General features: G+C 44.6%; 1 protein-coding gene across 1 annotated transcript in view; it reads right to left on the bottom strand.

Annotated features, from left to right (window-relative positions):
* LOC138511178 (dual specificity testis-specific protein kinase 1-like) overlaps positions 1–12,719 on the bottom strand; it is a 546,159-nt gene that overhangs the window by 184,725 nt on the left and 348,715 nt on the right. The window contains exon 2 of the mRNA XM_069626684.1: positions 7,963–8,084. Coding sequence (XP_069482785.1) covers positions 7,963–8,084 — 122 coding nt within the window. The remainder of the gene's footprint in view (positions 1–7,962; positions 8,085–12,719) is intronic.

Here is a 12,719-nt window from a genome sequence, read left to right on the forward strand (position 1 = left end):
TCATCAGCGGCAGCAAATGAGGAGCCATGCGGTATCCTCAAGGGACATCGAACCAGCGCCAAGAAGGAAACACCAGCAAATGAAGAGCCATGAGGTATCCCGAAGGGACCTTCAGGATACCTTACACCAATTTCCATTTGTCTGTTTCACCAGAGAGATGGAAATTGGCGGATTTAAGAATAAAAGGTCTCTTATTTGGCCTCGAGGACTACAAGAGCATTAATTTATTTGGCTACTATTGCTGAATATACGATCAGGAGATGTGGAGCACCGCATATGATGGATGGCCGCATACAGATCCGGCCGCAAACCAAGCAAGCTAAGGCGAGGCATAGCTTCCAGACACGCCATCAACTCATGCCTGCCATTCAACTATCCTTTGTGCGAATGAGACACTGAGTTTATCATGAGAGGAGTTTGGGCCTAGCACATTAAGACCTTTGCGCCACCTCACATACCTTTGGCCAGTATGAGCCAACCCATCAAAGCACATGAGGATAGATGAGAAGAATCAAAACAGGTGGATTTACAAAGCTTAACCTGTCATTGCCCTTAGAAGCAGGGGACCTTGACAGAGATGTTAGCCCTTTTCTGACATCACTACAGTGAATATCATTTTTAGGTGGCATCACACATTGTTGATTGGTTGGAGGTTGCCTTAAATTTCTAGAAGCAAATAGGGGAAGAGTAGGGTGCTAGGGCTACACTCAACTACATGCTTGCTAATATTGGGAACTGCATACTGCTTGACAGAGGAGACTACATGTACATACATGCTAAATAAGAAGAGTGTGGGGCATTCTTGGCATGTTTCTATTTAGGAGCATATAAAAGAACTATATATTGCAAGTGTAGCAATACAACTATGCAGTGAAGAGATTGATAACATCAAATGTTAATCATGCAAACAAGGGCCTTAGACCCACAACACTATTGCTGTCCAAAGAAAGCCTGCCAGGTGCGCCTGGACTACACCCACAACATTATTGCTGTCCAACAATAAGCCTGCCAGATGCTCCAGAGCCAGACCCACAACAGTAGTGCTGTCCAACAGTAAGCCTGCCAGGTGCTCCAGAGCTAGACCCACAACGGTATTGCTGTCCAACAGTAAGCCTGCCACGTGCTCCAGAGCTATGTTTATGTTTAGCATTTATATAGCGCACCATGTACCCTAAGGCTTAAGGGCGCTTAAAAACGACAACACACAAACAATACAGAAAACTGCAAAGATGGGACCAAATCCAAGACAGGCTCATATTCAATAATCATGCACGGATCATCAGGCCTACAGGAGAGAGAATTTATGTAAAAAGTGCGGTTTTCAGCCCCTTTTTAAAAATGTCCACGGACGAAGTGGTCCTCGATGTGGCTGCAAGCGCGTTCCATTTAGGGAGAGCTGCCGAGCTGAAAGCTGAGTCTCTGGATTTTTTAGTTTTCAAGCGTGGCAGAGCCAAAGTATTTGTTTCATCCGATCGAAGAGATCAGATTTTATTTTATACTGAGACTAGTTCTTTCAAGTAAAGTGGCATAACTCCATGTATGCATTTGTGCGTGATAAGGAGAAGCCTGAACACAATCCTAGCCTACACCGGTAGCCAGTGTAGGCTGCGCCGAGCTTCCAACACATGGTCTCTTCTAGGTAGACGTTTCACAACCCTGACTGCGCCATTCTGAATGACCTGAAGCCGATGAACATCCGATAGTGGCAACCCTACCAGTAGACTACAACAATAGTCAATCTTGGAGCTAATTATGGCTCTTGCCAGGGTTTCGGCATTGGATTCCGATATAAAAGGTCTAAGGCAGCGAAACAATTTGAGAAAATATGAAGCCAATGAGACCAGATTATTTACTTGTGCATTCATATTCAGATTTTTAGCGAGGAAAATGCCGAGTGTTTTCACCTTACTCATGATTTATAGCTGGGTCCTAGCTTATCTAATTTGGCCTCTGAACCGGTGAGTAAGAGCTCCGTTTCGGAACTATTGATGGCTAGGCCATTCACTACCATCCAATCCTGAATTCTTTTGTATATTTCATTAATTCTTAATTCGTCTTCCGCATGGGATCCAGAAATGGGGATGACACGCTGAGTGTCATCCGCATAATTTGCAAATGTGATCCCCTCTTCCTCAAGCATCTGGAAAAAGGGAATCATGAAAATATTATAAAAACACGGCGACACGCAGGCTCCTTGAGGGACCCGATACCTAAGAACGGTCGGTTCTGCTTCGGCAATGTCGCTGGCCACTCTGTTTTGTCTATTCTTCAAAAAGGAGATGACCCAATTTGTTGCTTCATCCGAGAAATTGGCATACTTCTTTAGCCTGGTGGACAGTATGGTATGGTCCACCAGGTCAAAGGCAGCCGACAAATCTAAAATCATGAGGAGACCCAGAAGCTAGACCCAGAAGAGTATTGCTGTCCAACAGTAAGCCTGACAGGTGTTTAGGGGGGAGTGGTTTCTCTTTAACTAAGTGCAGAGACCCAACTATCTCCTGAACTTTAGGTCTAGTAAAGCTCAGCGCAGCCCCCGGTGGGCACTTCAACTGCCGTTGTGCTGTAGGCCAGATTCTGGTAATCAGGATATGATGAAAAGCATGACAAAGGGTGGAAGGGAGGTGTAGCATAACATTTCTGTACCATGGGAGAAAATGTGAATAACTGTTTGCACCATATTGCAGAATATATGTTTGTTGTTCGAGAATTAACACGTTGCTCGTTTTGTTTTAGTTTCAGCGTGCCTCGCATACCTCCGACGCTCCACCTGTGTTCTAAAACAAACACGTTAGGTATGTTGTTTCATCAGTTTGCATCCCAGACCTCTGGAACTCCACCGGACCATCTAAACAAGTGCACATGTCTTTAGATGGGGCCTGATATTGAACGCACTTGTTCTACTCAAACAGCTGATAAATACTGGTATTCCTCAATATATATTTTGGAACAAAGTTCAATAAAAGTTCACAATCCAAAGGAAAATTAGAACAAGGCCGCCATCTTAGTCAGTCCTGTTCGGGGAGAGAATTCAGAAGTATTATGGTGGACTAGCTTTGAAAGCAGTAATACAATCAACCATCAGAAGAAATGTGCTTTTAAAATCAAATCTTGGTGAAATAATCCTCCACACGCTGGTAAGGTTTATGGCGTGTTTACTGTGATAAGGCTGGATCACATGAACGCCCCACCAGTCTGGTCACAGGCTCTTTCTAACTGACCTGGAGCTCTGCCCACATTCTCATTCTACATTGTACCTTCTGTATTCCATATATGCCTTCCATATAAGCAGAATGCTACAGTCACCCAGAATCTGCAAATGGGTAGCCAGTTTATAAGATTACAAATGGGAAATTGAATATCTACTAGGGATTAAGAATAAGGCAGCGGACTGTTTATCCAGACTAACCAATGTAGTGGAAGATGACAATGATGAGGACAAGGATGAACAAATCCTGCGTATAGATCAAGCAGTGGTGACACAGAATGAATGGCGTGAAGCCATGTTGGTAGACTCGTTCTCATTGATGTCGAAGAAAGATTGGAGTGTGGTATGAAGGGCTCTGAAATTAGGAAAGGGATCATACCTGATCCCATTAGGAATGTTTTGATGAACGTTTGAAGAGAGATTACATAATTTAGCGGGGTGATAAAATACTTCCTACAACAGGAGTACAGAGAATGATTCTCGAAGTTGCACATGAAGGTCACCAGGGAATGGCCGAAACAAAGCAATTGGTTAGGCAAGATTATTGGTGGCCAGGAAGGGACTTGCAAATAGAAAGAATCATGAGCAAATGTGCCATATGTGAGGGTACCGCCAAAGGATGCGTCACCAGAATAGAGCTGTCTATTCCATCTGTCCCTTGGGAACGAGTAGACCTGGACATAATAGGAACAGTGAGGTATCAAGGGATAAGTAGATAAGGTATTGTTTTGGTTGACATGCTCGTGGGTTCAAAATGTGTGTGCCAGGTATGTAATCAAATTATTTGATAGAGGTTTTAAGAGGGAGAGATATCCCACCTCCATCATAACTGATAATGGAGTACAATTTGTAGCAGATGAAATGAAAGAATATCTGAAGATGAATGAGATTGCACCAAAGACCAGTGCCATTTATCACCCAGAAACCACTGGGATAGTTGAAAGATTTAATAGTGTAATCAAGGACAGTATAAGAGTTGCCATTTCAGAAGGAGGTTATTGGAAAAAGGCTGCAGAGGATACTGTAGTAGTGTATACATTCACCCCTTATGTGACAAGGGGTATATCTCCATTCAAAATGTTAAGGGGAAGGAAACCCAACACAAGGGTTTGCCCAAGGTGGTTGGGTAGAACATGTCAGAAAAATATTGATATGGATACTGTCCAAGAGAGAATAAGTAATAGACAAATGAGCAACAAATCCAATTTTGACATATGGAAGGAGACCAAACAATGCATAGTTAAGGAAGGAGATTGGGTGCGTATAAAATGTCCCAACAATAGGGTAGAAGGAGGTTTGAAGTGGTCAGAACCCATGAGGATAATTAAGAGATTACATAGTGCTATGAAAGTGTCAGATGGGCGAGTGTGGAACGTTAATAGAGTGTGCAGATTCATAAGGTAGTCTAGAGAATTGCAGTGGAGAGGAGAAGTGAATGATCGAGTCATGACCAAGAGAAATTGTAAGATTCATAAAAGGGAACCTCCCATTAGAAGGGAACTTTCCATTAGGAACTGTGGGAGACCATCCATTTCAAAAGATTATGTTGAATAATCCTGCTGTAAACTGGTGTAGGTTTACTTTACATTCAAATCTCATGCTTACATGTTCATGTCTTATTTTCAGATTTCACTTTTGGTGCAGTAAATCTCATGCTTACATGTTCATGTCTTATTTTCAGATTTCACTTTTGCTGCAGTAAATCTCATGCTTACATGTTCATGTCTTATTTTCAGATTTCACTTTTGCTGCGGTAGATCTCATGCTTACATGTTCATGTCTTATTTTCAGATTTCACTTTTGGTGCGGTAGATCTCATGCTTACATGTTCATGTCTTATTTTCAGATTTCACTTTCGGTGCAGTAAATCTCATGCTTACATGTTCATGTCTTATTTTCAGATTTCACTTTTGCTGCAGTAAATCTCATGCTTACATGTTCACGTCTTATTTTCAGATTTCACTTTCGGTGCAGTAAATCTCATGCTTACATGTTCACGTCTTATTTTCAGATTTCACTTTTGCTGCAGTAAATCTCATGCTTACATGTTCATGTCTTATTTTCAGATTTCACTTTTGGTGTAGTAATGCTGCATTATATTTTCCAAATTAGTTTACATTCATCCTCTGATAATTTTCAATTGCTGCATTTACTTCAATTGTTACTTTAAGTTTCTTAGAGAATGTGTACGACTAAGATGTTTTGGGTTACTCGTTATACATGGTCCCCTCAAGTCATCCAGATCTTGTAACCTATATAATTGTGTTGCTTTATGGAGAAAAGGGAGATGTGTAGCATTCTGCGTATGTGTAAGGCATGTATGGAATATAAAAGGTACAATGGAAGACGAGAATGTGTGTAGAGCTTCAGGTCACTTAGGTCAGTTAGAAGGAGCCTGTGACCAGACGGGTGGGTCGTTCATATGATCCAGCCTTATCACAATAAACAAGTCATAAACCTTACCAGTGTGTGGAGGATCATTTCAATGACACTTCATCTAGTCCTTTTGTTGTGAGAATCTCTCAAGGGTTTATTGTCAGATCTATAGTAAACCTTACGCCCCAAAGAAAAGGGCAACATTTCTCTATTGCCCATTTGATAGCTAGTAATTCTTTCTCCATCGTGGAGTAATTCTTCTCTGCAGTTCTCAAAACCCTAGAAGCGAATGCAATCGTGTATTCCTCTCGCTCAAGCTTTTGTGATAAAAGTGCACCCAACCCATGGTTGCTGGCATCATGGTAATTATTGTGCTTCTTCTAGGGTCAAAATGTGTTAATGTGGGAGTCTTTGTCAAAGCTCATTTAATATCTTGGAATTCCTCCTCACACTGTTCACTACAATGGAATCTCACACCTTTCTTGACCAGGTTTCTCATGTGTAAGGATTTACTTGCTAATCCTGGCACAAATTTGCAATAGTATTCTGACCGCCTAGGAATGATACTATTTCCTCTTCGTCAGATGGACTGGAAAATATATTAACTAAATCAGCTTTAGGTTCAACACCACTTTCAGATATAGTGTGTCCCAAATATTAGATCGAGGTTTTACGAAATTTACATTGGTCTTTGATCAAAGTTAAGCCTGCTTCCATAAAAATACTCAATACTTCCCTCAATCTCTCATGTTCTTCATGATCCTTTCCATATACTAATACAGCATAATGGAAGCACAAGGTAATACATATGCATTGGAAAACTGCAGCAGCTGAAATTAGACCAAACGGCATGCATTTGCATTGGAACAAACCTTCTGGCGTAATAAACGCTGTTACATTCTTCGAAGACAGGTGAAGCACAATCTGGCTATAAGCAGATGTTAAACCTAAAGTGCTCATAACTTCAGTTCCCTTAATGGTGCCTAACATTTCAGTAATATTGGGTAAGGGATGTCTGTCCTGTATAACACATCGATTTACAGACCTTAAGTTAATACAAAACCTGAGTTTACCATTGGGCTTACGTACCACAACTAAAGGGGAGAACCATTCAGCTGCTTCTATTCTTTCATTAACATCATGATTTCCCATGGCCAACAGTAGTTCTTTTACTGCATCCCTGATGGCTAATGGCACACCTCTAAGTTTTTGTACACCTGGAATGGATTCTGGTTGAATTTTAATTTTGTGCATAAAACCTTTGAGACTGCCTAATTAATCTCGAAATACAGCATGATGTGAAAATCCATTACTACCATCTATGGCATAAACAGTTTCCACAGCATTGGGATCTAGCTTTATCTTAAACCTTCTTTGATGTGACCAACTTAGTAATGGATTGCTCCCTTTTTTAGAGACATATACTTTGCCTTTAGCCGACACGTCCTTGAATTTCAAAATGGCCCAGAACCATCCTTCTAAATCAATTCTCTTTCCTCCTATTGGTAAGGTGTATGGCTTGTTTATTGTGATAAGGTTGGATCACATGAACGCCCCACCGGTCTTGTCTCAGGCTCCTAAGTGACCTGGAGCTCTGCCCACATTCTCATTCTACAGTGTATCTTCTATATTCCATACATCCATTCCACATTAGCAGAATGCTACACTTGGTCAATTGGTTGCGCACTAAAACATCAAAAAGATGCCCTTACCACTTGCAGCAATCACCACGGACGAGTGGAGCACTGTGACCCACCAGTACTGCTGTGCCGGGGTAGCCATGGCACTAGTAGAGCAGACCTTTATCATCACCCTTTCTACCTTACACCAGCCACATAGGGGCCAACACCCAGGAAGGTGTGCCCACGCCACAATAGAGTCCACTCTGTACAGCCTTAGGCCATTTAAGCTCGCAGGATTACAACACCAGTATTTTCCCTATGGCAACACAGGCTTAATGTGCCAGAGCTCAACTCACTTAAAAACGTACTAGCACACAGAACAGGGACTTACAAGAGGGGCATGGATAGACGCATACTACAAACCCAGAAGACATCCGACACAGGAGCCAGAGTGGAGGGAAGCAGACCCATCACCACGCGTGGAGTCAACAAAACCCCAGGCAGAACATCCACACAATTAAATGAGGTGGACATCTGTAGATGAAATTATATACAGTGGAGCGAACCAAAGAGACTGGCACAACCAGAAAAGGCCAATCGAGGGTTAAAGAGAGCCAGACTCCTAGGCCATGCCAACCAAAGGTCTCAGAAATTGGAAAGGGCGAGGAGGGCAGTGGAAACATTAAGACTGCACGGCTGGGTTCATGTTCTGAGTGGGCCTCGCATATGGCCTGTGGCCGTGGACCCCATGCCCGTTACCTGAGGATGTTGGGGTGCGAGAGGCGGTTCATGAGCTGCACCTCCCGCAGCATGTTGGCGCGGTTACTCATCAGCTTGTTCATCTTCAGCACCATAATCTGCCCAGACTGCCGGTGCCGCACCTGCGGGGTCAGAAGGAGAGAGAGAAGGGTGAGCCAAGAACACCCTTATATCACACCTGAGCAATACACATCAGAGCACTTTACTCGTTATGCTTTCTATTGCGCCCACATGGCACTTCACAGGCACTTCACAGCGCAAATGGCAATCCAAGAGAGACTGTTCTAAGTGCAGCAAACCTTAGCGGATGATAGTGGTCAAGGGGCTGGATTCAATGTGTAGGCAGGCACAGGGCTTCCCAAGAGCTGCAGAACTAGAGTTCTATAGATGGCCACAGCTTAATACGTGCCCTAAAGACACGATAGCAACTAGAATGAAAACTCCTGCCAGCAAGCACAGGAGCCAGGTGGGAGGACTGGGGTATTCCACCATAAAGAGTGGCGCTTAGAGACAGGGTGTTGGGCAGGAGAGTAGAATCTTGAACGATTGAGACATGCATCACCACAGCAGCCCTTGGGATGGAGACACCCCAAACCTGAAAGAGGATGCTATGGGAAAGGAGCGTGCATGGGCCTGCAGCCACCTGGACTTGGCGTGAAGAGTTGCTGCAGTTCGCAAGAAACGATCATATGGCCCATTTTAGACATTTCAATAGCAATATGCCTACACGTGCAAGAATGGAAGTCTATTATGAAGGTATAGTGGAGCCTTGAGCAAGTCGATTGGTAAACCAGTGCATTCCGAGAACACACACAGGGGCAACATACCAACAAGGAAGAGGACGGATCTGAGGTGCGGCCGGCAGAGGCCATGCCTTCTAGTCAAGTTTACCTGAAGTCTTCGCCACTTGTGGAAATGTCTGAAGTAGCGGGGGTTGGCAGAAGCCATGCAAACCTTTGCAGCGAGCAGATAACAATGGCAAGACACCAGCGCACCGAGCATTTTAAGGACTGCTGCATGGCTGCTCTGGGTATGTTAAGGTTAAGACACCAGCGCACTGAGCATCTTAAGGACAGCTGCATGGCTGCTCTGGGTATCTTAAGGTTAAGACACCAGCGCACTGAGCATCTTAAGGACAGCTGCATGGCTGCTCTGGGTATCTTAAGGTTAAGACACCAGCGCACTGAGCATCTTAAGGACAGCTGCATGGCTGCTCTGGGTATCTTAAGGTTAAGACACCAGCGCACTGAGCATCTTAAGGACAGCTGCATCGCTGCTCTGGGTATCTTAAGGTTAAGACACCAGCGCACTGAGCATCTTAAGGACAGCTGCATCGCTGCTCTGGGTATCTTAAGGTTATGACACCAGCGCACCGAGCATCTTATGTACTTCTGCTCACTGCTGCATACTTGCATTGAGCATCTTATGGCAACATCGCAGCAAGAATATTAAGGGCCCGATTCATGGAATATTTTTCTCGGTCAAAGTGCTTTGCCCTGCTGAAAAGTAACTTTGCATTGCCGACACAAACTCTGATTCATGGAACTGTCCCAAGTGTTTTTTTTTGCAGTTCAAAGCCAGTGCAAAGTCATTTTGTACTGCAAAAATGACTATGCACTGACTTTGCATGGCAAAAATACACTTTGCACAGATCCATGAATCAGAGTTTGTGTTGGCAGTGCAAAGTTACTTTTCAGCAGTGCAAAGTCACTTTGAACCATGCAAAAATTACATGAATCGGGCCACAAGTACTTATGCTCACTGCTGCATCGTTGCTCTGGGTATCTTAAGGTTATGACTCCAGCGCACCAACCATAGCAAGTGCTTCTGCTCACTGCTGCATCGTTGCTCTGGGTAATTTAGCGCACCAAGTATTTTATGTGCTTCTGCATCGGTGCTCTGAGTAACTTACAGATATGACAACAGCGCACCAAGCATATGATGTACTGCTGCATAGTTGCTCTGGGTAACTTACAGATATGACAACAGCGCACCAAGCATATGAAGTACTGCTGCATAGTTGCTCTGAGTAACTTACAGATATGACAACAGCGCACCAAGCATATGAAGTACTGCTGCATAGTTGCTCTGGGTAACTTACAGATATGACAACAGCGCACCAAGCATATGAAGTACTGCTGCATAGTTGCTCTGGGTAACTTACAGATATGACAACAGTACACCAAGCATATGAAGTACTGCTGAATAGTTGCTCTGATTAACTTACAGATATGACAACAGCGCACCAAGCATATGAAGTACTGCTGCATAGTTGCTCTGAGTAACTTACAGATATGACAACAGCGCACCAAGCATATGAAGTACTGCTGCATAGTTGCTCTGAGTAACTTACAGATATGACAACAGCGCACCAAGCATATGAAGTACTGCTGCATAGTTGCTCTGAGTAACTTACAGATATGACAACAGCGCACCAAGCATATGAAGTACTGCTGCATAGTTGCTCTGAGTAACTTACAGATATGACAACAGCGCACCAAGCATATGAAGTACTGCTGCATAGTTGCTCTGAGTAACTTACAGATATGACAACAGCGCACCAAGCATATGAAGTACTGCTGCATAGTTGCTCTGAGTAACTTACAGATATGACAACAGCGCACCAAGCATATGAAGTACTGCTGCATAAGTTGCTCTGAGTAACTTACAGATATGACAACAGCGCACCAAGCATATGAAGTACTGCTGCATAGTTGCTCTGAGTAACTTACAGATATGACAACAGCGCACCAAGCATATGAAGTACTGCTGCATAGTTGCTTTGGGTATCCTAAAGGTTACAAAGAGACCCTTTCAATCAAATTCAAGAAACCTGGGGTTGCAATTCCCAATAAACATGGGATTTATAAAGCACAGAACTCGCTGGGAAGTGGGGTTCACGGGTAGCAGTGCAGCCGAGATGAGGAGGGGGAACGTGCCGAATAAGGCCGCTAGGAACATGAATGGACCCACCCAACCAGACAGGTGAGTGTATCCTGCCGGAAACCGATGCTGGTCTTCAGAGGGCCAGACACACGCCTCATTCAGCAGTAGAGGTGTCTCCTGCCTGAAACAGATGCTGGTCTTCAGAGGGCCAGACACACGCCTCATTCAGCAGTAGAGGTGTCTCCTGCCTGAAACCGATGCTGGTCTTCAGAGGGCCAGACACACGCCTCATTCAGCAGTAGAGGTGTCTCCTGCCTGAAACCGATGCTGGTCCTGCCTGAAACCAATGCTGGTCTTCAGATGGCCAGACACACGCCTCATTCAGCAGTAGAGGTGTCTCCTGCCTGAAACAGATGCTGGTCTTCAGAGGGCCAGACACACGCCTCATTCAGCAGTAGAGGTGTCTCCTGCCTGAAACCGATGCTGGTCTTCAGAGGGCCAGACACACGCCTCATTCAGCAGTAGAGGTGTCTCCTGCCTGAAACCGATGCTGGTCCTGCCTGAAACCAATGCTGGTCTTCAGATGGCCAGACACACGCCTCATTCAGCAGTAGAGGTGTCTCCTGCCTGAAACAGATGCTGGTCTTCAGAGGGCCAGACACACGCCTCATTCAGCAGGAGACACCTCTACCTTTCAGAGGTGTCTCCTGCCTGAAACCGATGCTGGTCTTCAGATGGCCAGACACACACCTCATTCAGCAGTAGAGGTGTCTCCTGCCTGAAACAGATGCTGGTCTTCAGAGGGCAGTAGAGGTGTCTCCTGCCTGAAACAGATGCTGGTCTTCAGAGGGCCAGACACACGCCTCATTCAGCAGTAGAGGGGGAATCCACTATAACAGGACCCGAAGGCCCTGTAAGTCTATGAACGCATGGGCTCCTTAACAGTTTTTAAGGGAGCTCCGTTTTGTTGGTAGCACCACGGATAGCGATAGAGCCCATCGGGCAAATGAGGCCCCAGCTCAGGCGGATTGTAGAGCCACATCAGTGGAGGCAGACACTGGGGTTCGTGTGCACCAAGAACGTACAAAGATACATCGCCGATAGATTACGCTGCAGTTCACGGGAAAAGTCCCCAGCACACTACTGCGCGGCAAACCGGTCCTACGAAACAGCAGACGGCCATGATTTCCGAAACACATTGTAATGTAGTTGCTTCTATAACCCTAACCTTAGCCCTTTGGGTCAAAGTGCTATATAAATAAACACATCGTTATCCTCATGACATCATTATAACAAAAATGCCACCAATGATTATTCTCAAAAGTATATTTTGATGACCTTATTTCTTCAATCAGTTTTACATTTGTCCTCGTTATCTCTAGGAAGAGTTCCAAGCACTAAGAGCAGCCATTGCCATCAGCCTACACCAGGACAATATAAGCCAGCACTCTCCGAGCCAAGAGTGCCAGCTTTGCAAAGGTATCTCTGGAAGACGTAACGCCTCCTTCAAGGGCGCATAAACAGTGGAATGGAAAATGCTCTCAAGTCCTAGGGGGCTGGCTTAGTCCCCTACCTGCTGCCAATGCAGCTAGCAATATCCTTGCTGCTCCTCGCCGGTGCCAAGGCAGCAGCCACCAACCAGGACTATTGGCTATGTGGAACCATATATTGAGACCACCCTTAACATGGGTGGAGGTTCCCCCCTCCCCCAATTAAGGCACCACACAATAAATCATGCATCTATTTCAAGCGAGCCTCATCTATGATTCCTATAGATCCCTCCCACTGTGCCAACAATGAAACAAGAACCAGGCCGGGGGAAAAGAAAGAATGTATATTTAACTGATGGGCTCCATGAATATTTGCACTAA

Source organism: Ambystoma mexicanum, chromosome 6p (assembly GCF_040938575.1).
Source record: "Ambystoma mexicanum isolate Mex_15411 chromosome 6p, UKY_AmexF1_1, whole genome shotgun sequence".
In the NCBI taxonomy this organism is placed as follows: domain Eukaryota; kingdom Metazoa; phylum Chordata; class Amphibia; order Caudata; family Ambystomatidae; genus Ambystoma; species Ambystoma mexicanum.